At 36.2% G+C, this 27,943-nt stretch overlaps 2 protein-coding genes across 2 annotated transcripts; one reads left to right on the top strand and one right to left on the bottom strand.

Annotated features, from left to right (window-relative positions):
• Window positions 1-11,607, top strand: LOC126815747 (neural cell adhesion molecule 1). Its single transcript, XM_050541659.1, has 6 exons — window positions 1-135; window positions 4,383-4,709; window positions 5,944-6,249; window positions 7,372-7,671; window positions 8,495-8,755; window positions 9,890-11,607. Exons 1-6 carry the CDS (start codon window positions 72-74, stop codon window positions 10,207-10,209), a joined length of 1,578 nt encoding a protein of 525 aa, XP_050397616.1. The 5' UTR covers window positions 1-71; the 3' UTR covers window positions 10,210-11,607.
• Window positions 11,592-27,895, bottom strand: LOC126815900 (CD82 antigen). The gene is made up of 8 exons (XM_050541992.2): window positions 27,759-27,895; window positions 22,846-22,919; window positions 21,518-21,736; window positions 17,168-17,242; window positions 16,527-16,634; window positions 15,939-16,115; window positions 14,931-15,014; window positions 11,592-13,514 (listed from the first exon to the last, which is right to left on the bottom strand). Exons 2-8 carry the CDS (start codon window positions 22,906-22,908, stop codon window positions 13,446-13,448), a joined length of 795 nt encoding a protein of 264 aa, XP_050397949.1. The 5' UTR covers window positions 22,909-22,919; window positions 27,759-27,895; the 3' UTR covers window positions 11,592-13,445.
• Between the last annotated feature and the right edge of the window lie 48 nt (window positions 27,896-27,943).

The raw sequence follows: 27,943 nt of genomic DNA, 5'->3' as shown, positions 1-27,943 counted from the left end.
CTTAGATAAGTGTTTTGTAAATGTAATCATTGTGTAGCACGCCAGTGTTGCGTGTATATACTCGTATCACAATGTCATTATGGCATGCAACAGCATTGATTTTGTTTCTGTACATATATTTCTCGTATACTGGGGGTAAGTATAAGGACTTATCTTTTATGTGTTTTTTTCTGCTTAAAATCCAGTTGACGAAATGTAAATAAATTTTAGTAAGATGCTTTATTCAAGAGCTAAATGTACCTATTGCAGGTCTTTCTTTTAGCTCAAATGTTACATAGATTATTAATATGACATTTATTAACATGGCAGGATCATAATCAACTCTCTAGAACATCGTGATTTAATAATTTAATTAAAAACTGGATAATAGAGACTTTATTTACTATTAACAAAGGTGGCAATGATAAACGAGACTCCGCTATTCTCCAAACAGCCATAACTTCGCTAAGAATCAAGTAATTTGACTAAAATTTTCATTATTCACATTGTCAGCTCTTGAACTAAATCTTACATAATGCACATTATGAATCGAGTTATCTTACAATGCCATTTTGCTTGATGTTGCAGCATAACGTATAGTCTTTCGGATGGGTGAAACATGGACGGGTTCCGTGTACATATTGGCGTGCACGTAAAAGTGGCATTGACCATCTGTCCATCCATAACATTTTAAGGTTTGTGACTTTGTAAAAACCAACAAGTCCATTGTCTCGAAGATTTGCATAGTTGTTACCGACATATGAAAGATATGTACTGCCTAGTTTTATTTTTATGCGTTTTAGTTTTTGCAAATTCAAGAGTAACGAATTTACGATGTTTCACAGTTTTTCAGGCATTTAACTGAAACTTTGCATTGTTGTTACTAACAGATTAACGATTAGTTACCTAACGATGCGCCTCCAATATTTAAGACTGACTTATATTCTAAACATCATACTGTGCATTTCGAAGAAAGCTCGCTTATTTCTGACAAGAGGTTTGCTTAAAATAGTAATTTTGTGTCTCATTTCTGGTATCTATAAACACACGTGATGTAATATAAACACGTGACGTTAGCCGAATACTCGAAGAGCTCGATTCCATGGGAGCCACGATATTGGTCGCAAAATTCACCTGGATTTTACAGCGTGGTTTCCCTGTATCAGTTGAGAAGGCGGCCCGCCTTGCAATGTACAGCATGCACGTAAGACAACACTTGATAGTTAGAATTCGATATAAAAATAGGCCTTAGCGCCGCTGTCCGGGCAGAATTTCCCTCAATCAATTGAAGGTCAATAGTCTATAAAATTACAATTTACCACCTGATTTATCGATAAGTCAAAAAGTATTTACTGCATCTTTATTTAGCTTTCTGTGTCGGTTTACCCCTCTAACGGAAATCCTGCTCACATCAATGAGTTCATGGATGACTTATTTTTTAATATTATCAAATCTCGTAAATGACACCTCATTTGTATTTTGATATGAATTAATATTTTTCCGCAGTTGTTTAAATTCAAAATTTAAAAAATTGTATTTAAAATTGATACTTTGCTTATTGACATTAGCTTAAAGGAGCTAAATCGCTAATATTTGGGACCTAGAAATTGACAAAAATGGGTCGCAATGCATATAATAATGTAATATGAATGTACATAAACTGATTTACATTCAATCGTTTCAATTTTTAATGTAATTTCTAATAAATTATGTTCGGCGAAATATGCCAGAAGTCTCATGTGAATGGCAATCTGTAGCGTCTGGTTTTTCCAGTCTACACCGATGGTATTTATTGCGCATGCTATCCAGATAAGAATATAGCGTCACCATTTGACATGACTTGTGGAATATGTCTAGCTCCGTTCTTTGAGTCCCTTGTTCCAAATGGCGCTGAAACGCATTATGGTACACGATTCGTGTACCAATGGTAAAATTTTTATTTTGTCTTGAATATTGGATATCAGAAGCCCATCTTTTACTTGTAAGATCACAAGACCAATGTTGATTTGAATTGACAAATAATTCGTGTTTTCAATGTCGAAGATTTTTGATGATATTGAGTTAGAGACTTAAGGACGTTTGAAATTCGAAGACTAAAGGTACTTTATCGAACACAATGTTAACGTTTATAAAACACGAAGTGTTTTATTACTGCATGGAATACTATAGAATACGGGATAATTGTGTATATAGTGGTAGAAATCAAACCATTACATACCGATATAATGTTCCGGTAAACATTGCGGTATTTCCGCCTATTTTTGAATAAAAACGATTAAAGAAAATGTTCATGTAAACAAGACAGTCTATGGAAAATACACTAATACATATAATTCTGACATTTGGATACAATGTCAGCTCTCACTACCAATTTGTTTCATATTGAATCATGATTAAATGTATTATGATTCAATATGAAACAAATTGCATTTAATCATGATTCAATATGAAACAAATTGGTAGTGAGAGCTGACATTGTATCCCAATGTGTCACTCATAATGCATTACGTATTACGCCATCTAGTCCAGATCAAGTTCTTTTACCAGAAAAGTGCACTGCTCAAGACGATTTATCCGACTGCCAATTAACGATTCCAACTTTTTATTCTGTTACTAATGCTGACCGTGTTTGGAATGGCATCTGGATTTAAACTCTTTTAAAAACTAGTATAGTCCCAACAATTCACAACGCAAGTCCCCGCATCGTTATCGAAATGGTCGGAAAACACAGCCTTGTCGCTGAACTTAAGTTACCCAACAAAAGAATTGCACTGTGCCTTTCTGCTGGTTTTTGAATTTGGTTGGAAATTTTAAAATAGGTCACTTTCCATTTTGTCGGTCTGATTTAAACACCCAAAAGCTGCACATACATTCATCAACCGTTTGTTGACGTAACTATTAATCGTAGATTTGACTGTTGTCCAGTGTAGTGATAAAAATAAAATAAAACCAAGTACGAACAATCCAAACCATTAGACAAAATTCCTAAAAAACGGTATAGGCAAACTGGATTGTTCATCATGTTCAAAGTAAAGTGGTAACAGGTGTCCGGAAGAGTAAGCTTACCGTGTCTGGCGCCACACCCACCATAGCTGCATCCAAACCTTTAGACGTAATCTCGGTAAAATAGCGTAATTAGCCAATGGACTTTCCGTATGCAAAATGCATATGCTGAACAGTGTTATGATTTCTACATAATCACTAAATTTAGGATTATTCAGTGATAGAAATTCATCGATTATATCGATAAGTGAAATTAAAACATCTGACTAATCGTCTATTTGTTTTTGCGAGTGCCTGTATATAACCGGCTTCGTGAGAGAGAGAGAGAGAGAGAGAGAGAGAGAGAGCTTAACGTCCACTCGACACAAACTAGGTCATTTCGGGACTAACATATGGTTCAATTTTATTTCGATAATTCGCTTGCGTAGGGGTCTTTAGCAGTGGGAGGAAACCGGGGGACCCGGAGAAAACCAGTTGACTCGATGACAGACCTTATGATACAACACGCACCCGCCAACCATTCGCACCCCCCCCCCCCACACACACACAAATCAGCAAGCAAAGGTGTGCAGTTGGTGCCTATGGGGATACCTACCACTTGCTGATATATTTCTCCTCCAAATTCAACAAAGATATAAGAGCTAAATCTGGCTATTGCAGGTCTTTCTTTAGGTCTGAAATGTTATCTAAATTATTAATTAGACATTAATTAACTTATCCAGACCATAATCAACTTTCGATGTCATCGCTAGCCTACGATATTTACTGGATTAGAATCCGATCTGCTGCTCAACGCCCATTGATGATTAAATAAAAAAATGCATAATCGAGACTATGTCTTATCGTACCGACTTTAGTTATGATGATCGAGACTAGGCCTAAAGTTCAATCGCTAAATTCTTGGTTCAGAGTGGATCAATTTGACTGAAATTTTCAGCAAATTCCCTTTACATTAGCTACTTTTTAACTATTATAGTGAGGGCTGCCAGCTCTAATCTCCCATAATTTATCTTTAAGAATTCCAACATCTGAATTATCTTGTTGGTGGTGTTCTTATTTTTGGAATTACTATGGTTTTTGACAAAATAATGTGGAATTGCAATTAACAACTAGATATTCTCTAACAGATGAAAAGACATTGTGAATACTGTCTTATTCGATAAAACAATAAAATTAAAATTAAAATTAAATAATTTTGTAATTTTCAAAACATAAATCTTTTTTAATATTGTGTTTAGCAGCTTGGGTGAACCTTTCTTTTAACGGTACTTTTATGTGCACGTTAACTCGCCACCCGTTTTATTGTCAGTTCAAAGGGCACGCGGTTAGAAAACCCGAAGCTTATAGCAAGCACAAAGCTCAATGCCTGTTTGAACAAAGTTCATTTTTATCTATTTCAGGACAGTTTCTCACATCGCAGCAACCGTATGCTATTCGAGGTGAAACATTTACGTGGGTGTGTGACATACGAGGACAACAAAATCCAGAAAATGTTGTGTTTATAAAATTCAGAAGTCGTAGATCTGACACCCTTTCCATTTGTACAGTTAAGATTAATGAGTGTTCGTCCAGACGTTCAAGATATTCAAGATATAATTGTGGTTGTATCAATAACGATACCTCATCTCTGTACCTGACTTTAACTAATATACAGGCTGACGATGAGGGAAAGTGGGCCTGTAAACAATCCAGCAATACAGTTTACCCTGTCTACCTTCCTGTCTACTGTAAGTAATGAATTGTTCTGTATCAACCAGGTTGTTGTTGCTGCCATTACCGACAACTCCCCACCCTCCACAAGAACCGCGCCCACGTCGCATATCGGTCCAGTATTCACCCGTTGATTCGATACTTATTGAACCCATCATCGTTCCGAAGGTAATAAAATAGATTTCATATTCCTTGCCAGTTCGATGTACTTGCGCTACCTGAATGGTTGAAGTCTAAACCCACATATTGTCTCACATAATGAACGGACACATTACATTTCGGCCAATCGGGTGTTTTTGACTAATTCGTTGGGCAATAAGTCCGTTCATTATTTGAAACTTCTAACTTGGTGTATTATGGGACAAATAGCACTCTGCCCCTGGTAAGTACGGTGTGTCATTTCACTTTCGAACTGACGTTTAGCACCATTGATCAAGACGCCTCATTACAAATTGAGCTCGAAAGTACACCATTGAGTGAAACCATGTAGTGTACCGTGTCCGAAATGTTGGATAACAGGAGCCCAATGAACCAGTAATTTGGGTTTGTAATGTCGAGGACTCTGGGCAATATTGAGTTGAAGCTTTACGCTCTTTTATTTATGACTAGGGGTCACAAAGTGCCATGGTCATTCTAACATTTGTGTATGTTTGTTGTTTCGTTTCGCAAATGATTTGTATATTAGATCATGTCCTCAAAATTATGGCATATAGAGAAATATATTTTCTCTTCATATTCTACTGAAACTGGTGTTTTGTGGTATACCATATTAATATTTAAAATATTGGTAGAAGACACCTCGCATCGCTTTTGTCTTACTTCATCTTTCAGAAAAAAAACTTTCCATAAAAAGTATTCATTCTGCACCCCCACCCCTCTCCTAAAGTTTCTTTTACCTCTTTACATTCTTAGAAGAATTTCACGGACAACGTCCAAGTAGGCCACGTATGCAGGTCGTGACCTCTTGTGTTACAAATGGAGCGGATTAATCATTTGACACATATATCGGCATATTTTTCAAGGCCCCATTTCAAACATGTATGCAGTAACAATATAATCTAACAGTTTATAAAGATTCGTACACACGTATAGAAGCCATGCTTTGATGGGTGTATAGAACAATATGAATAGTTGTCAACAAAGGATTATATTGAATATTTTGTTGTTATCCCGATACAATTTAGACACCAATACACACTTAGTTTGTTTGTCCACTATTGTGCAAAATGTTGTAATCACTCTGTTTTCCAGATGGACCTGAAAATGTGAGATTTCGTTACAACACACGAGATGGGTTGGGTTTTACAGAAGGTGAAGATTCCACTCTGACCTGTAATGCTGACTGTGAGCCACAGTGTAACATACGGTTGTATAATAAGACTATTAACACAAGTGAACCGTCATCTGTTAATAAAAACCAACTGTTATCATCTAATGGTTCACTGTCATTAGTTAATATTAGTAGAGATATTAACGGTTCCGCTATAATTTGTCAAGCAGTACACCCCAATTTTAGCGGAACGTCGGTCACGGCGGAGATCAAGTTAAAGGTTTATTGTAAGTATAAATTTCATTTTTACCAAATGATTACCAACAGCCTTGCGTCTATAGCGACTGTCGGGAAATACGGCAACGACACCCTTTTTTGTAGAACTTGTTTTGAAATGATCTTTTAAATCACATTTTCACATTTTTAAAGCTTGTGAACGCGGCTTGTGAGAAACTATGTGGGATTTGGGGTTTCGAACGCTAATAACAGGACACTAAACAGATAAGGCCATAAGGAAGAACCTTATCACATTTCTTAAAGATGCATTATGCAAGAACTAAATGTTATATATAACTTATTATTTAGACATTTATTCACATGATAAACCCCATAATCAACTCTCTAACCATTTAAAATTTATTGATAACGTGGATAATCAAGCAACGGTACTCAACAAACGGGACTATCTTGTTAAGACTTCAAACACTCATAACTTCGCTCAGAATAAAATAATTGAAATTTCAATATATTCATTTCTCATTATCTATTATGAACTTTTATAGCAAGAACTGTCAACTCTTTATCTAAATCTTACCTAGTGTATCTTTGTTATTATTTATATTAAAAGACTTCTAGGACCGGAAAGAAATTTTATTCAGAGATTTATTTGGAATATCATAACACAAGTTTTAGGTTAGGTAGTGTCATGGCGTCGGTGTTATCGGATACAAATCAGAAAGGTTTGACTTAGAAAGATGGGATTTTTTAACTTAATAGAATGAAATGGGGTTTCACTTCCTACTGTTCTGCTACGACTGGGCTAATGAAGACTGTCCATGAGGGAAAATATGCCAGGACAGAAGGGCTACGGCCTGCTCTTAAATAGAGATCTTTCACGTGCCCGCCAATGTCTACACGGGACTCGTTATTTTTTTTTTCGTCCCATCTCAACGTCTATACGCTGTCCCTTGTCTGGTCCTCTGTCCTGCACCGAGATCGAACACGGGACCTCCGGGTTAGCGATACACTGAGTCACCCGAATTTAATAGGGCTTGACGTTGACGTTTCAGGAAGATGAGGTGTTCATTTAACGTAATAGAAAATGATATAAACTATGGCCAGTATTATATACTCTGTATTGGAGAATGCTTCCCTATTAAATAACCGCCTTGTTTGTTTATATTTTGAAGATGTCGCCAGAAATATCGTATTTAGCACGACAGATAATGAAACAGTTATTGAAGGCCAGGACGTTAACATAACATGTTACTCATCTGATGGCTGTTATCCACCTTGTACCTTTATATGGCATCATGACTCTCCATATAGCTATTATTACAATTATCACAGACACAGAAGTAATTCTGATATTGCAATATTAAGTATGAAAAGGGTTAACAGAGAGAGAAGCGGTGTATACAAGTGTGAAGCACGTCAATCTCAACGTCCAGGACTACACAAATATAGAGAACTGACACTAACAGTCTACTGTAAGTTTCAAACTGATTCAATCACGTGCCCCTTTTGTTTATTTTATTTTTGAAGATGTGCTCTATATGTACTCTGATTTTGGTATTTCACTTTCCTTGAAGCTGGAGTTCAGATCACTTCATCAGTTGACTATTAAAATATGTCTGGGCTGCGGTTGTTATTGGCGGGGAATTATGAGAACATAAAACTCAGAATAGCAGATCGAACGATTTTAATAGAAAGACGGCTGGATTATAATGTGTAAAAATGAGCTATGTTTATTAGGTAATAGTGGACCCTTTCCCATTTCAATTCCAAAATGTTGACAGAGCGGCTTAATTGTAAACGCTTTGCAGGCCAGAGTTTTTAAGAGTTTTTGTTTTATTTAATAGCTGGGATTTAGACAGGCGTGCAGTCTATGGAAGTACTAGTTATCTCGGATTTCTGTATTAATTGCACCAGTTTATGCACTTTTATCTTAGACCGGATCGAGTGAGCAGAAATCTGATTTTCGGAATTTTCCATAATGATTGGCATTTCAGACGCGTTTCTTAGTGAACTGCCGATTCAGGCCAATTAAAGGAGACTATTTTCCTTAGCAACGACGACTTGCAATTGCAATGACATATAACAGAAATTGAGACTTGCCTTTTATCAGTTACACAAAAGAAACCACAGATATAGGTTCGATCAATCCTTCCTGTGGTATGATAAATTTAGACGTTAAAACGAAATGAGGTATTAATAATAACCGTTGTTCGGCTATATTTGATTTAGATTGGGTATGCTAATTGGTGATAATGTTCTGGGAATAATGATTTTGCATCTTATAACTAATTTCAGATCCACCAAAGATCGAATATCTTAAATCTGACGCCCCTAACGAAATCGACGAGGGATCTAGTGTTACTTTGTTCTGTTCCGTGGACAGTGTTCCAGATTCGAGTATTTCCTGGTCCAGATCAAAGGAAAGTCAACTCCCAACAACTGGTTCGAAGTTGTTCATACCCATTGCAACATGTGGACATGCAGATGATTATACATGTACGGCTGATAATGGTGTTGGGCAGCCCAGCACCAAAACCATCTCTGTATATGTGCGATGTAAGTTAGGATTATATTGTTCGAAGGTCGAAAATAAGGAAATTAAAGTCCCTTAGCCCAGACAGTATATTTTGCATGATACCAACATTTTATTCTGTTATATTTTTCGACTGTTTTGTCCTCTGTGTCCTGGTCGGAGCGTTAGTAACATGTATATTGATCGGATTAGAACCCCGAGATCCGATGTATCGTACAAAACAAGCAGTATCAATCCTGGAAAGATTGTGGAAACCATTTGAGTTGTAAGAGCTGTACATTACCAGATGAGTTGAGTTGACCTTTAAGGTCACCACAAACCCGATGTTACATGGTTTTTTTTAACCCCCCCCCCCCACACACACACTTTAGTGTAGGCGAATTATGTCGTCATTCTCTTCGTTTTGATCTTTTACTCCCTTTCCCGAAAACCTTGTGAACACGATAGAGGCTATAGTTTTTAACGGATTTAGGTCGTTAGAGAACGAACCCATCAATATAGTTTTCAACGGATTCTTTTCAAATTTATCTCACGAAAGGACGAACCCTTGTATCACAGCCTTCTTTTGCAGTGTTATGCCCCTTTGACGATATTGAACGCCCCGCGACCTTCCCTACCAGAGCTATGCCCCCTTTCTGAAAACCTTGTGAGCGCGATAGAGCATAATAGTGCTAAGCGGACTTCTTCATATTGTTGCCATGGGCGGACGAATCTTATCGACATTCAGCATTCCGGAGTTGTTCACCGCCCCATTTTTCCTAAAACATTGCGTACACGATGGAGGATACGACTTTTAAACGACTTTATGAAGCTTGTGAACATGACAGAGGTTAAATTCCTTGAAGGCATACTTTTCAAAATTGGTCAACCTGCTGCCATGACATAGCTTCTGTGTGGGGTTATATTTATTTTTAATTTGAATTTTTATAGATATTAAACTGTTCTCTCCAAAGTATTTAAACTTGTTTGGTTTCCCCTTTCAATACAAATCTTCCAATAATTGATCAAAACCAAACCACAGTAGGGTGTAGCGCTGCTGTCTAGGCAATAAGCTCATTCGCTGCAGAAAAGTAGGACGTTTCAGCTTCTACTTTAGAGGTGTTAAACTTTTCTTGCTCTCGTATCTCCAAAATGTTCAAACTTTTTTTTCTTGACAGGTCTTCCAAGAATTGACCAAAACCAAACCACAAACGGTAAAGGGGTTCCAGTTATTGTTGGCGATGATAAGACGGCTGTGTTAACTATACATGTTATAGCGTACCCCCTACCTACATTTAAATGGTATCGTCTGTATTCTACTGGAATAGAGAAACCACTAACTGATTTCTCTATTAAACAAACTGATACGCTGTTGTCATCGACACTAACCATAGAAGACTTTACAGTTGAAGACAATGGTTATTATAAAGTGTACGTTGAGAATTCTATTGGTGTTCGATCACATGTCTTCTTGGTATCTTACAAACCAATCATATAAAATATAGATATTTTGTACGTTCCCATTTCTATTTGGACGAAGATTTATCAGCTTCTTTATTAATTCCCCTTTCCTTTTGAAGTTTATCTTTAGATACTAGATTATTTTTGAACCATTTTCACCCAAGCCTAAACATCTCCTGTTTGACTGGATTAGAGGTCATGTCGGGTCAACTGAATACGACTTCATAAAGATGTTGTTAGACTAGTTTTGACCTTTCTGTAGTATTGTTAGTATAAACAGGAACAGGAAACCGAAACGAAAGTAGGGTATAATTTAATAGAGAGAGGGGTGGGGGGAGGATCGGGTTGAACGTCCACTCGACACAAACTGTGTCATTTCGGGACTAACATATGATTCAATATTTCAATAATTCGCTTGCGCGTGGGGGTCTTTAGGAGTGGGGGAAATTGGAGGACCCGGAGAAAACCCACGAGGTTGGACAGGCGACTCTATTCCTGGTCATGTACAAGCTGGGAATCGAAACCACACCACTTGACTCAATGACAGACCTTCTGATCCAACGCATTCGCGTTAAGCAGTTAGACCCCCCCCCCCCTTACCTATAAATTAATAAAGACAAGTAACGGTAAAGGTAAAGATTGGTCTCATTCGGGCTGGTACATGGTTTACCTTGGGTCTTTGTACATGTAAATTGCATATCTTTTTGGGTCCCACATATAATAACCGTCCAATTGGTTATTTAGTATAATAAATCGTTGAATTGGGATCGTGCTTCTTGTGCATTTTTTTTCAAAATTTACTTATTATTTTAGTACTGTGTTGAATCATTATATCTATATCATGTAATCCTACCATTGTACTCCAAGGCTTATTTTGTAACTGCAAGTTACCGATTTAAACGGAGCACCGAGTCAAACTAACCTCTTTTCTTGCCTTTAGGTTTCTTGTGAACCCTGATCGGTTACGTGTCTATTTCTCATTTGTTTACGTTACTAGTTTATACTTATAGCAGGTGATTGATATATTCCGTTGCTTGACGTTTTTTTTTATTGTCTTCCGAATGTTTATTATTAGTATAAATATGTAATTTTATTTTTCATAATTTGTTTTCATTAGTATTAGATTTACAGATGGAGTACTGTATTGCATACTATATGTGGCCTACCGTTACTCTTGTAAAATGTCAAAAATTGATTCTATGTGAAACAAAGAACCAAAATAAATTACGTAATTGATGTCGAATCAAACGTCGACCTTAGAAGGTTTACGGTAGCGTAGGCCTAATGCTACTTCATTATTGGGTTTCATTTTAGAATGTTCACTTACCATTGTCTGCACATTGTCTTTCGCTGCCTTACGATTTGGTACGTACAGTATTTTTCTAACCATATAAGCCGATGTAATAAATAAACAATATGTTTTTATAGTCTACAATTGTTTTATTTTTTATTTACAACATTTCATATAATAGAAAACCCCAGTGGGCGCGAGATCTGAAAACGGGTGTCTGATAAATTCTTTCAATGTATTTAATAATTGAAAGGGAAATACATAGGTAACAATTCAATGGAATACAATTATTGTTTATTACTGTGCGACGTCTTGGCGTGGATTCTATATACTAGACTTTATCATGCAATAACCAGTAATTGTGACATGGGTTTCCTAAACGGGGTTAACCGTATACCACAGGGTATCCGTTGATACCAGTGACCAAGATCTTAACGCGAGGTACCCAGATACCACAGGGTATCCGTTTCTTTTTTTAAAACAATATTTTTATTCAGGATATCGGAATAGGATTGGGGAACAGGCCTAGCCCATCTAAAAGCCCTACAGGGTTAATACTAGTGAGTGAAATCTTAACGCGAGGCACCCAGATACTGTAGGCTATCGGTTGATACTAGTGAACGAGATCTAAACGGGAGGTTACCCATAGATACCACCCACAGCGTATACACTGATATTTGAGAGTGATACCTTAATGGGAGGTTATCCGTATACCACAGGGTATCCGTTGATACTAGTGAATGAGATCTTAGCGGGAGGTTACCCAGATACCACAGCGTATCATTTGATACTAGTGAGCGAGATCTTAACGCGAGATACCCAGATACTACAGGCTATTGGTTGATACTAGTGAGCGATTTCTTAACGGGAGGTTACCCGTATACCACAGAGCGAGATCTTGACGCGAGTCACCCAGATACTGCAGGCTATCGGTTGATACTAGTGAGCGTGATCTTAACGGGAGGTTACCCAGATACCACCCACAGCGCACCCGTTGATACTAGAGTGCGAGATCCGTGAGCAAGGTCTATGTTCAGGGTATCAAGATAATTTAGGCTATCGGTTGATACTAGTGACGAATATCTTAACGATAGGTTGCCGAGTAGTGATACTAATACAGGGTATCCGTTGTTACTATAGGGAGCGAGATCTTAACGAGAGATACCCAAATACTGCATACTATCCATTGCTACTAGTGAGCGAGGCATTAACTTGAGGTTGCCAGGATACTAAAGGGTATCATTGATAATAGTGAGCAAGATCTTAACGCGATGTTACCCAGATACCACTGGGTATTCGTTGATACTAGTGAGCGAGATCTTAAAGCGAGGTTACCCAGATACAACAGGATATCCATAGAGAATTCGGGACCTTAACGTTATGCCATATTATGACAAGCCTTAAGATATGATTATATAGACACTGCTACAGGTGCCAATTTCAATACCTGTCCTTAATCATACTGACAGTATATGTTTCTCCAGATACGTTTCTAAAGTTCCTTTTCCCGATTTGACCATTTTTTTAAAAATTAAAAGCTATCTGATACCTCACAGTGAAAACATTACACAATTAGAAACGACAACAAAATTGTTTCATAAAAATGAAAATTTGAAAATATCTAATTTTAAAAATTATAAATTTTCAAAACAGCAATGAATAAACTCTTGAAATAGAAATGGCATCAGGTATTAAAAGGTTTATCTGTAATAAGTATATGAATAATTTTAGTATGTGTTAGTTAGAGTAATTCACACTGTTTGGTCAAGTTTTCTAATGTAAACCGTATGGATATGTCTAATTTAGAGAAATTTAGAAGGCTACTCTTTAAATTAGAGATATCCTGGCTGTTTAGAAGGCTGTTTAAAAGTGTTCTGTGAATTACAGATATTCTGGCTGTTCAGAAATATTCTTTAAATATAGACATCCTGGATGTTTAGAAATATTCTTGCAATTACAAAGATCCCTGGGAAGTTCCATTTTTAACTCATATCGTATTTACTGGAGACGGTGTGGGTTAGAAGACATATTGAAAAAACCACCATTAACATCTGAAACAAATAAAGCTCTGTTTTATTATGATGACAATTTTGATATGGGCAGCGATTTTACCCTGTGTGCGATTACGCCACCTACAAACCAATCTTTTCTAAAGAGTTATGCCTCAACCACAGGTCCAGTAGTTTCTGTACGGGCCACCAATTCATAGGCCATAATCGCTCTACCGCCATTATCCGATCTTTAGACATGCCCCCAAAGCAACGACCACGATTTTACAACATCTAGACTCGAACTTATAGCTAGGTTATCTCCCTTTTTCGTAGATACGTGAACGAAAGCGTAGAATCAAAGATTTTTGAAACAAACATACTCAAATCAAACATGGCGACCTCCACGGAAATCATGACATTGACGGAACCTTGAACTTTGAAACTCGATTATCACAGGTGGACATTTTAACTGGAAAGCGCGAGACATGGTATTCGCGATGACGGAGGTAACTGATATCAAACCCCATCCCCAACCTGGGTCAGTAGCCAATCGAAATTAGTGTTGTAATATGCAGTATATTACGTGGAGGACTTGATAATACGTACGGGATTAAAGCGAAATCAAGCCTTTTATTCAAGATGATCTTTAGGTTATTTTATTATTTTTGTTACAGCTACCTATTGATGACTAAGAGCAATGTCGAAATCATCAAACTAGTCACCGGGTAGTTAATCTTTGTAGCGACGTATCATAAAGCATAGAAGTGCATTTTACAAATTGGATATGCCAGCCACCGTGACGGGCAAACTCCTTGAGTATCGATGTTCCTTGCTGTCTATATTAAGGAGTTCCGAACTATAAATTGTGTAAACTTTGGGAAGTATCATTACCATTACTTAGTCTAGCTCTCACGATGGCATTTATTTGGATGAAAAGTTTTTCAACAAATCAAAATGGTATGACATTTAATTGTTTACATACATATAAGGTAAATTTTTAAATATATTTCAATGTGAAATTGTTTACTTGTGTTAAACTATATTTTATGTATATTTTGGCTTGATATACGGGTAATTTAAAAATATATAATTTGTAACCGGGTGATTAAAACCTTGCGTAGAGCCAATCGTTCTTTATGTAACACTACTTGTCGTTCCTACAGAAATAGCGAGGGGGTTGGGTGGTCGAATGGTTAACGCGTTCGCGTTGCATCATAAGGTCTATTATTAAGTAAAATGGCATGGTTTCGATTCCCTGCTGTCCAACCTCGTGGATTTTTCCTGGGTCCTTCGGTTCCCCCCCCCCACCCCACTGCTAAAGACTTCCCCACTGAAATAAAACTGAACCATATGTTAGTCCTGAAATGCCCTATTAGTTTGTGGCGAGTGGACATCTCGCTCTCTCTCTCTCTCTCTCTCTCTCTTCAGAAATAGTGTAAAGCTGTCGAAAAGGGAAGACAACTCTTGAATACTTACCTCAAAAGTTAAAATACATACACCCAGACCAATTACTATTCCCTGGTAATTGATAAACAATTGTTCTATTCTTGTTTTACAACCCTATAAAAAATAATAATACATTTAAAAAATATATATACATCAACACATATTTATCAAAATCCATATCTAATTAATATCTAAAATGGAAATTATTCTCCAATGTTTTATTTTAGCTTGGAAAACTTAAAACATGTTTTTCTCTCTATTTCTTATTAGGGATTTTACCGTAACTGAATTAGTCGGATTTTTAAACCTATGATTAAGAAATAATAAACGCCCACACTACATATTTCTATTGGACAGAGTCCTTGTTTGTATCTTTCAAAGAAGTAGCCCAACCCACTTTTATTAAGAACTACTAAACAAATATACGAAATTATGTCAATGATATTTCATCGAAAATAAATAGAGAAAAGATAATCCAGACACGTGTTCTAAAGTATAAAAATCGATTTCCGGAGAGGCTCGACTGGGTGACCGAATCTAATCATTATATAATTTGTATAAATCATAGATCTAACAAACATCATGAACGAAAAAGTCAGCCATTTCCGTCAATACCTTAAACCTTATAGATGCATTATTCAAGAGCTAAAATGCCAAATGCAGATCTTTCGTTTGAGCTCAATTGTTATATAGATCATTAATTAGACATTTATTTACATATCAGGCCCATAATCAACTCTCAAGAACTTCGGGTGGTTTTGATTTTCAACAGGTTTCAATACAACTGGTGGTTAATGAATAAATTTAAAAATGGTTAATCGAGACATTGTTAATTAACAACAGTAGCAATGACATTCGCGACTACACTGTTCTGCAAACGACGATAACTCTGCTCAGAATGAAGTAATTTGACTGAAATTTTTGACATATTCCCTTTTCACTATGTATTTTTTAAAAACTATTATAGCGAGAACTGCCCGAAAGAGTATGTGTGTCGTGCATATTTAAAAAATCTTAAACTGTGAAACAAATCCTCACCGTTTCAAAGTAAGAGTTGTTTTTATTTGGATTCATCATACAGTCTATTTTTCTGAGATCATCTTTAAAACAACATGTAGCAGGAACTTTTACCACCGAACCATCCTCCATTGTTTTATTCCATTTACTATTATTTAGAGTAAAGTCTGTACCATTTCTCCATCCACAACATTTCTCCTGTGGGTTAGAATAATTCGAAGGCGTATTAAAGAACATCGAATATTACAATGTGCAGCTATAATACCAGTGATATGCTGGAGTTACTAACGACGGGAATGGGTGATTTTGTGAGTAAGCCGGGAGCACACAACTTTTTTTAAAATGGTGCACCACCATTTTCTTTTTATTCTGTATTGTTCAATACGGAACGCATACAATGATCAGACGAACCGCTTCTTCATTCTTTATAATCCTTTTAATTATTTCCACTTTCTTATCCAACTGGTCGATGGGCTGTTCACAATATTGATAATTATTGATAAGACAAATTACCAAAAGCATTCTTATTTGAAAACCGATCTGTTCAGATTGAGAAATTTGCCGAACTAAATTTCAGTGTGAACACAGCTTAAGTCTATTTTGACTTACTTGTTGTTGTAAGAGGTTTAATGAAGCTGAAAACGTCCCGTCTGTATCGGATCCATCATAATACAATTCAATTTTCTGCAAAACGTCAGCATCCAGTTTTGTTTCCCACTATAACATAAATGGAAATTATAATTATTTTGTTTCTGTTGTTAGTAGAACTTGGTAGCTCATACACTCTGGTATGGCTAATTAAAATGGGAGATATACAGAACCAAGATAATTCTCTAATATATCTCGTTACAAAAAATATGGATCCCTCAAAGTTATCTACAATATGGACAAATTTCCACGTCCAACGAAAATCACATAAAATTTTATCAACTCGACATTTTATTTTTACCAAATTAAATAGTTCCAGTAATTTAACACAATTTTTTAGTATACACAAATAAATCATTATTCTGCGGAGAAAATTATTATATTGTTATAGAGATGGTACAGTACAAGTACTTCTATGTTTACGGTAGATAAATACATAAAAACAAATAAAAATGCGTCCGGTTAAGAATTCAACCACTTTTATTTCTTCATTCTGATCAACATCAGTTCATAAGCTAGCTGTCTGCTCATAATTTGATCGTCTTCAGATGTTATAATGTTTATAATTATAATCATGTTTTCATAGTTTATCATCCACCTACCCTTTCTTTAAATATAATACCAAGTGTAACGGCAGCAACTTCAATACCAATCAACATACATAGCAGTATAACATACTGAAATATACAAAAACATACACAGCATTATAACATATTGACATATACAACAACATACACAGCATTAGTGTATACTGAAATATAGAAACACACATAGTAATATAACATATTGAAATGTACAACATCAATCATGGCATTATAACATATTGAAATGAACATCATTTATAGCATTACAACACGCTGCAATATACACTAATCATAGCATTACAACATACTACAATATACATCGATCATAGCATTATAACATTAATTTTTTTTATATTTTATTGTTATTTCTAATCCACTGTGTTGGTGAAATACGCGAACAGTCCAAATTGAAAGACAGTAGTTCATCGGATTTTCCGGCGTGGTATCTCCTTGTCAGTGGTGCAGGACGAAGGGCCTGTCAAGAATAGCTATCTAGTCGTTTGGAATGGACGAAAAACCGAGGTCCCGTGTGCATATTGGCGTGCACGTAAAAGATCTCTTGGCAGTTGGAATTCGACATAAGAGTAGGCCTAATAGCACAGTCGGAGCAGAACAGTAGTACGATAAATCGTCATTTCATTTAATTTTCCTTTAAAGCCCCGCTCCCCTCACGCCCTACAGTAAAAGTGTACCATAGCACCTTGTCAAGGCAAAATTTTCCCCACAGCACACTGTATAGCGTATACCTGTCTACAGCTGCACGGTTGGTCGAGAAAAATAGCACGTTAAACCTCATTTCCTTTCCTTTAAACGATAATCATCGATTTTGCGAGACTTTTGATGACAAGCGAGGCTTTTGACGTCATGTTAAATGTTATAATTAGAACGGTTTGTATTTGATATAGGCATTAGCTATATATAATTAATAACAGAGTGGTCTATAGAACACCATTATTTATGATATTCATTTCATTAATTACTATCTTCATTCACCTATTGTAACTCCATACCGAATTTGTAAGATACATAAACACCTGGTCGTTTTTGCTATTATAGTTCAAAAATAGATAATGAAACATGAATGTAATTAAACATTTCAGTCAAATTACTTTATTCTGTGCGAAGTTATGAGTGCTCGAAGTTCTGAAATAGCTGATTGTCAAGTATTAGTTTGAATCATTCTATGTGTCTATGATTAGTCTGTGTCTACGGTTGTATGCCGTCCATGACTTGCCATGTTTTTTATTTTGCAAAATTCAAATATTTTTCATATAAATATATATTTAGCCAGGTGTGCCGTTGGCAAAAAAAGGTTGAGAACCACAGATCTAGAGAGTTGATTATAGGCTTGTCATGTGCATACATGTCTAAATAATAATTTATAAAACATTGGAAGCCAGAAAAAAGACCCGCTTTACTGAACATTATTACAGATTTCACCAACAAATCAATAATAAATGTCAACAATTGGATATGACAAATATGTTTTCAAACATGCAGAACTGTCAGCCGCCCATTCAAACTTCTGTAAATTGCCTGCTAGTCGTGATAGCGGCACTTCTAAGGCTTTTAATAGGAAAGAAATCCTAAAAAGTTGCCCGTAAAGATATTGATTTTCACTGTAATATATTAAACATACATTATGCAAGAGCTAAATCTTCCTATTGCAAATCTTTCATTAGGCCTGAAATGTTATCTAAATTATTAATTAGACATTAACTAACTTATCCAGACCATAATCAACTCTCGATGGCATCGCTAGCCTGCGATGTTTATTGGATTACGTTCCGATTTGCTGTTCGACCTCCATTTATAATTAAATCAGAAAATGGATGATCGAGACTATGTTTTTTTATCCTACCGACTTTAGTAATGATGATCGAGGCTAGCCCCAATATTCAATAGCTAAAATATCGGTTCATAGAGGATCAATTTGACTGAAATTTTCAGCAAATTGCCTTTACGTTATCTAGTTTTTAACTATTATAGTGAGAATTGCCAGCTATTTTACTAATCTCCCATAATGTATCTTTAATGGTTATGTAAATAGAACCGCTAAATATGGCTTTGCGTGTTATATGTATTAGCATTATAAGAAATAATGAAATGAAATGGGGTTTAACGTCCTACTGTTCTACTCCGAGCGGGCTAATGAAGATGGACTATAAGAAATAAACGTCGTATCGTTTCAGTTCGCACCAAATTGAAACAATGGCTACACTAAAATGTCCTTCAATTCTGCAAAAGCCCTAAGAAACGTGTGCATTTCAAAGCCTGGTCCAATTGACGGTAATCTACACTAACTTATATAAAGCACGTGCGCGCTGTATCAGAAGGTCTGTTATTGAGTGAGATGGCGTGGTTTCGATTTTCCGGTTGTACATGACAAGGAGTAGAGTCGCCTGTCCAACCTCATGGGTTTTCTACTGGTCCTCCGGTTACTTCCCACTGCTAAAGACCCCTACGCGCAAGCGAATTATTGAAAATAAAATTAAGCCATGTGTTAGTCCCGAAATGACCTAGTTTGTGTCGAGTGGACGATAAACCCCATCTCTCTCTCCCTCTCTCTCTCTCTCTCTCTCTCTCTCTTGTCGAAACGTCGTGCTAATATAATAAAATCAGTGATTGTGTTGTGTTAAATATCCTTACTTGTGGTGGCTGATTGGGAATCAACCCGACATCACGACATCAAGACGCGATACCTATCAGCCACCACACTAATCCGACTATATTTCGTTGTTGCCGAAAGAAATGTCTTATCAGCCACCACACTTACCCGACTATATTTCGTTGTTGCCGAAATAAATGTCTTTTATTTTCTTAAAGAATTGATCGCTTGCTTAAAATAATAGATACCGACTCTCTGATAAAGGGAAAAAACCCCGCAAGGGTCTATGCATGTGAGGCCACAGCTTTATCAATACGCTAATTCATGTATACATTCTGTCCAACATGGCGAATCCCGCATGCACATGGATAGAAGCTTTAAGCTTGTTCGTGTTCGAGTACAGAGTGACTGCCTGGAGACTAAAGCCAAGGTAACAAATGGAGGTAGATCATATTATTAATCACATGTATATTTGTATTAATTAGTGATCCGATTTCTCATGGGAAAAATTGGGAGCACATCAAACAAATAGCTCAGGTGAATTATTAATTGTTACATTATTAGCGTGGCCTTTGGCTGAAGTGATCCGTTACTCGTGGGAAAAGACGAGGTTGTCATTTATGGCAATCACACGGCTTTCGTTTACGAAGCGTAAAAAAGAATCAATCGGATATTAGAGGCCAATTATCGACCCGATAGAACAATAATAACACTCGCCGAGATTAGAATGGCACACGTTATTACACAATCAAAATGATACCCATAATATTAACTAGGTTTCCGAGTAGCCCATTGTTCCCTGAAGAATATAATATTAAGTGTATCAACGCGTACTGTTAATAAATATAACAATAAGTCAATTTAAAATTTCCAATAAATTACGGATACTTTAAACCAAACCACACGCCATAAATGAACGAAAATTTAATGCGTTCGATCGTTGTATGAATAGTTTGAAACAGGAATCTAAATACAAGTGGTGGATGTCGTGCAGTGTATGTTTCCTAGTGGTTCATCTTGTTCAGTTTGTCTGGTTTTCTGTACAGAATTAAAGTTGTTTTTTTTAGAGGTTAAAAATATTTTGTATTTATCAGCTTCTTAATAAAATTGTGGGGTATATGATACAATATAAGCAATATTATGAAAATGACAGAGTACACTAATTATTTCACATTCCAATTGTGACCAAGTAAGGACTTTCTTTGCTTTTAAGTCAAAACAGTGGTTTCTTCCATCCTCATAATGTCAAATAAATCCAAACCTTGATCGCATTAGATCTATTAGTCGCACACTGAGGTTAAAATGTGGACTCAGAACGAGAAGTGTTTTAAGAACCGGCCAAGACGAAAATGAAATGAAATGGGGTTTAACGTACTACTGTTCTGCTCCGAAATGAGCTAATGAATACGGGCATACGCCATACAGTGTGCTATGAGGGAAATTTTGCCCGGACAGCGACACTACCGCCTACTCTTATATCGAATTCCAACTGTTAAGGGATCTTTTACGTGCATGTCAATGTGTATACGGGACCTCGGTTTTTCGTTTCATCCGAACGACTAGACAGCTGTCCATGTCAGGCCCTCCATCCTGCATTACTGACAAGGGGGAACCACGCCGGAAAATATGGATGAACTTTCTCGGCCAATGTAGGGATAGAACATCCGACCTCCAGGCTAGCGAGCCAGCGTCTTCCCCACTTAGCCACCGCCCCCACCCCCCCCCCCCCGGGCCAAGACAAAATGAAAATTTATACTTACAAAACCTAGCAAAAAAACGGAGTTTGAGCGAGCTGCTGCTATTCCTATCAACGCAAACAGTGCTGTAGCCGTGCCCGCAGATAGTAGAACAATGGCACCTTCTTTAATAAAATCTTTATCCACTACGGAAAGGTCGATGATGTTGGAGTAAGTCTTGAAAAAACTTTGTTCGTCGACAACTACCCATATTCCCGTTCCTAAGGACACTAAACCAATAATCTGTAAAAAAAAAAAAGGAGAAGGTATATTGAATTAAAGAATTTGAGATTTTCAGTAGGTTCTTAATTCTCTCGGTTGGAAGTTGTCTTGAAACACGCCCAGTTTCATAGTTATTATCTCTTACGCTTTCCTGCAAGATTCGAAACTAAGCTTTGAATGCACAGCTGCATGGTTACAAATAAAGCACAACATATAATCTGTCGCTTCCATTGGGTGGTTCTTATCGATATGTCCAGAAAATTGCCAAGGTATGATCATGAGCACGAATAAACGTCGACGAGCTCCATATTTAAAAGACATTTTGTCATTCGAATAACCGCACTGTATATAGAGGGTAAAGCCAGATGTAATTCTTAGCTCAACAGAAACCTGGAAAAGGTCCTTTTCATGCGATAAAACAAAGGGTGTGGATTTATTCGGTCGAATACGGTATTAATCAAACTGATCAGCAGCTAATTACAGTAAGGGTGGAATACTGTATACAGTTCAGATATTATTGTGAAACTACTTTTTGAATTGTTTTTAATAATTAATGAAACGGTTTAAAGCAGACACGAAGCAAAGATATATCGTATTTACTGTTGACCTAAATAACACAGGCATAAAGGTAATAAAAGTACCACTTTAGCCTGCACCAGTAAACAAACCAAGTTATGATTTGTAACAGTTTTGTTTGACTTTGTTAACTCATATTGTATGACCTATCGTTACAGTCATCGATTGCGAATAAAAATGAATGTTCATGGTCGTGTAAATTCAAACAGATGGGATTACCCCACTTATGTATCTCGAGATTATGATGCAGTGTATAATATGGAACAGTTTGCGTAATCCCGTGTTTTAAATTTCGTTATTAGGTAATAATCATACCAATATTGGTATATTTCGTGTTATTATGTAAAATCATACCAATATTGGTATATTTCGTGATATTATGTAAAATCTTACCAATATTGGTATATCTCGCGATATTATGTAAAATCTTACCAATATTGGTATATTTCGTGTTATTATGTAAATTCTTACCAGTATTGGTTCATTTCGTGTTATTATGTAAAATCTTACCATACCAGTATTGTTATATTTGGTGTTATTATGTAAAATCTTACCAGTATTGAAACATTAACAGCTACAATGCTGAACTTGAGAAAACTCTTTAAAGACGGACACATTTTTAAAAATCCTGAAAAACAGCACAAACAGATTTACAGAAATATAGAAAAACTCTTTCGGTAATCCTAATCCTTACTGTAGACATCACAAATATAATCAACTTTTTAAAATTGATTTCGTTTTTTTTCCGTATAAAAAGTCACCGATTTGAATTATTCTTTAGTCCCCAGATTCCGTAACGGACGCTTCTTGTGTTTAACGTGGATGAGTGTTAGGGAAGCTAACTCTGGTAGTCGTGGACCGAGATTCAAATCATGTTTCTGTAATTTGTGGCCGCTGAGGTATGTGGGCTTGACAGCTAGGGAAGGCGTGCCGAAAGTTTTGAATTTGAAGAAAAACCGTCTTCTTCTCAACTTGTGCACTGTAACTGACTTTAAGTGACTTATATAAGGTAGACTCGGACACCGCCGGTTTGTGATAAAATATAGTAACAGCCAAAAAACCCCCCCAAAAAACCATGTTAGTCTCAGGATGACCCGGATAAACCACATTCGTTTTTATTCCACCGTGTAAGATCTATTTTTTTCTATTCTTCTCTATTCTCTATTCTTCATGGGAGTTTTCTTTCATCTATTTCTTGATCTATTTTAGCTTCTAATGTACAAAAATATAAAACTCGTTATGCATTATCTTATAAAAAAAACTATAGACCTTTAATATACCAAGCCCTTTCTGTATAATGTATAAATATTCGCCATCTTTTATTGTTATCTCTTGGCTTGATAACATCTGATATATTCTCATTACAGACGTCTTTGGAAAGTGAACTTTGTACGAAATGGAATCATGTTTAGAAATACTTGCAGATATGGAGATATTAACTTCTGAAAAGTCCGTTGATTTTGGAAATGAAATGGATTTAACGTCTAGTGTCGTCATTTTACCTAGGTTATTTTGAGACTAACGTGTGCAATACGGGAAACGAGAATTTTGCCTAGACAGCGGCGTTACCGACCAACAGTCAAATTTCTATTACGCGCAGGGCCGGATTAAGACCTATAGAAGTCCAAAGCGATTAAAAGATTTTAGTGCCCCATTATATGTAATTCAATGATAAACCATAAAATAAGAGGTGGGTTTTTTTTTTTATAAAATTAAACAAATTCACATTTAGATTGAAAATAATGTTTATTTATATGAATTGAACAATTTCTCACATTATTTTTAAATAACAAAGTCTTTGATCAGATCACCCGAGCTAATTTACGTAACATATTTACGTTATATCCAGTCGTTCTGTTTGGATTTTTAACATATTTCACCAGAAGAACTTTTCGTGAACCGGGTCATTTGTAATTTTGAAAAGTATGGCGAGCCATGGTAATTCAGGCAATGGCAAATGTGTGTTGGGACCCCTCTTCCCTTAATGCCCTAAGTTAAAGTACGAGCTTTTTTTGATTAATGGTAAATCCAGGGTGTAGCTCGATTTGTTGCCAGACTGTCCTTGTTAGTCCCACAGGCGTTTATAAAAATCCAGGGGGTTGATTTCATTACATTCTATGGTGTAGGATAGAAGGCCTGACAAGGGACAACGTATAGTCGTTCGGGCAAGATTTCCCTTATGCCCGCCGTCATTAGCCCAGTTGGTGCAGAAAAGTAAGACACTAAACCCCATAATAAAATCCAAAGGGTTGATTTGATTACATTTCTATAAATCAAGGGAAGTCTGGATTTCAACTCACTGAACTACAAGCTGACTCACAGTTCGTATCAAAATCATTAACCTCAATTCTAGGAGTTAAACAATATTGGCAGCTTATAAAGATCTCTGTTCTATTACAAATTACTGAGCTACTAAGATCTGTATTGTTGCCTTATCGATTAGTGCATAAATAAACTGTATATATTAAAGAATACAATTACTTATTATTTAGCTTAATATTATATTTATTCAACAATATCATATTTCAATAACGAGGTGTGATATTCCATTCTATTAACTATAACAAAAACAAAAACCTAAAAATTATAATACTAGTATTTTTGTTTTGTTTTCAAATAATGTTATTTATCTTAAATGACGTATAACTTTGTAAGCGCGATTAAAGGAGAACAGAATCACAATTTTATAAATGAGTCTGCCCTTTTGTTTCAATATTGTAACAAAAGACATCACTAGGATAAAAAAAAAATCGAGCTCCCCCGTTATTAATTAAACAATGCCTTAGTGACGTCATCAATACTACCATATAATTCAATATGAATTCCCCCAGTCTTAAAAATGACGATATTTTGTTTTATTTAATCGGTCAAATTTGTTTATTTTGTGTGTTGAAAATTGAAATTGGTGTGGGGTTTGAATAGCGGCGGTTAGCAAGCTTTTAATTTGGTTCTAGAGAGCGAGAGGGGTGAATAAAAATGATTCGAACTGGACCTAGGATTTAGTTCCACCCGAACGACTAGTGGGCTAACAAGTGCGTTAAAGATCATAATCAGGTTTCGCTCCTACTTGTGACAAGAACTAGACCTGCTTGTCTAACCTCGTGGGTTATCTCTAAATTCTTCAATTTCCTTGTTAGTCCCGAAATGGCCCACTTTGTGTTGAGTAGAGATTATCCCTCTCCCTAACTTAAAGAGGCATTATTCAAGAGCTAAATCTGGCCTGAAAATGTTATCTAAATTATTAATTAGACATTAATTAACTGACCCAGGCCATAATCAACTCTCGATGCCATCGTTGACCTGCGATCTTTAGTAGATTTAAATACATTTTATGATGTATAGTTTAATGTAAAAATGGATAATCCAGACTTTGTTCATTATAGAACCAACGTCAGTAATGATGATCGAGGTTAGCCGAAAATTGAATCGTTAATATCTTGGTTCAGAGTGAAGCAATTTGGCTGAAATTTTCAGCATTTTCTGTTTTCATTATCAATTTTCTAACTATTATAGCGATAACTGCCAGCTCTTTACCTAATCTTACCTACTGCACCTTTAAACAATAATTTTAGTTGTTTTCCGTTAGGGAAAATGGCGTCATTTTTATTTTAGCGTATTTGTAGTGCAATCCAGTGTAATCTAGATTAGTAGTGATAGTGTGTGACGTAGAAAGGCTGTACTACGGTATTATTTACAATGATTCATTAATCAGACATGTATAGATATATAATTAAGATAATTTAATCATTAAATATTCACGACACCATTTCAGATTGATCTAAAACCTACTCAAGACAAACTGAGCTATATGTTAACTATCCGTATGATATCCCTATATAATTTACAGAAATAAACGTGTTTTTCATTTAAAATTAACTGATAAATTTCGATATACGGGTTTTAGATTCAATGTTGTATGAAACAAACAACTGTTTGAATATTGCATCACACTTAACTTATCCAAGAACTTATTCTAAATGAAGGTCAGGTTAAGCCTAGTTTACTAAAATTCCTCCGTAGACTGCCAATAGTAACACGTATGGCATGTTGTGAGCTAGACTTAAAGTAGCTAAGTCCGTAACTCAATATCATCCAAAATCTTCGACATTGAAAACACGAATGTTTTTGCAATTTAAATCAGCATTGGTGTTGTGATCTTACCTGGAAATGATGGGCTTCTGATATCCAATATTTAAGACAAAATAAACATTTTAACATTGGTACACGAATCGTGTATTAGCGCCATTTGTAACAAGGTGCTCAAAGAATGAGGCTAGACATATTCCACAAGTCATGTCAAACGGTGATACCATATTCTTATTTGGAGAGCATGCGCAATAAATAATATCGGCGTTGACTGGAATAACCAGACGCTAGAAACTGACTTGCAGTTTAGACTTCTGGCGTATTTCGCCGAACATAACTGGTGACAATTCACAGTAAAACGCACACGATTGAATGTAAAACAGTTTATATAAATTCATATTACATTATTATATATGGTGCGACCCATTTGTGCCAATTTCTAGGTCCAAAATATTAGCGATTTAGCTCCTTTAAATAAGCCGTATTTACACGTACGGGAATACTCGAGTTATAGATACTGAAATCTGATAATACCAGAAAGTGCATAAATGGATGAATGTAATGGGGTTTAACGTGCCGCTTTCCTCCACCGACCGGACTAATTAACTCCGTGAATACACAATGCAGTGTGCTATGAGGTAAATTTTGCCTCGTTTTTTTTCGTCCCATCCGAAATGTCAACCGTCCTCCACCAATGACAAGGGGGAAACCACGCTTGAACATTCTGTGAACTTTCTCGGCCAAAACCGGGATCTAACCCTCCTGGTTGTGACAGCCAGTGCCTCACTCACTGATCCACCGCGGTACCCACGAGATATTACTAGCCAGATTCTGTGACACTTATTTAAAACATAAATTAAATCAGAATTACACCAGGTATTTTTAGCCACGTGAACTTCTGAAATAAATAAGTGGTACCGAGTGTTCTCGAACGATACACGCTACTAATCACAGATAATGGGAGAGATAGTTTAAACTTGGATTTTCGAAGCCAAAGCTGGTCGGGATCCTGGTGTACCATTCACCCTTTAAGAAGAAGCATTTAAGTAATGGATCGCCATACACAGTGTGAATCCCATCTTCCCCCCAAGACATTTGGATGGGACAAAACGATTTCAGTGAAACGTCTAAGCCGGGGAAATAATCCCCACCCTATCATGATACACGTGACCCAAGTATATACATGCCAAAAAACGTATATCCATGTAAAAGTTCCAAATTGACATCATAAAAATCCCATTCCTTTCATTAATATACCCCATTTGAATTCGTTAATCATGAGCATCTGCGTCATACTTAAAAAAATAAATCCTAGAATTTATCATTAAAATTTTATCCAGAAAGAGAAAGCGGGTAATCAAAAAATAATACGAGTACTTACCTCTCTGGAATATTTACAACCGTTTAAGTACGTGTCCACAGAAATAAAGGTGTGGTCATTTATATTGATATATATACTTCGGTGAAAAGCGACACAGTTGGGGAACCTCTATACTGCGCACACTTCATATACAAAATACTGCGCGTGCGTCTCCACATACACTCCCCAGGAGTTGCATGCTAGCG

The sequence above is a fragment of the Patella vulgata genome, chromosome 1 (genome assembly GCF_932274485.2).
Source record: "Patella vulgata chromosome 1, xgPatVulg1.2, whole genome shotgun sequence".
NCBI classification, from domain to species: Eukaryota; Metazoa; Mollusca; class Gastropoda; family Patellidae; genus Patella; species Patella vulgata.
This window is presented reverse-complemented; position numbering and strand designations above follow the sequence as displayed.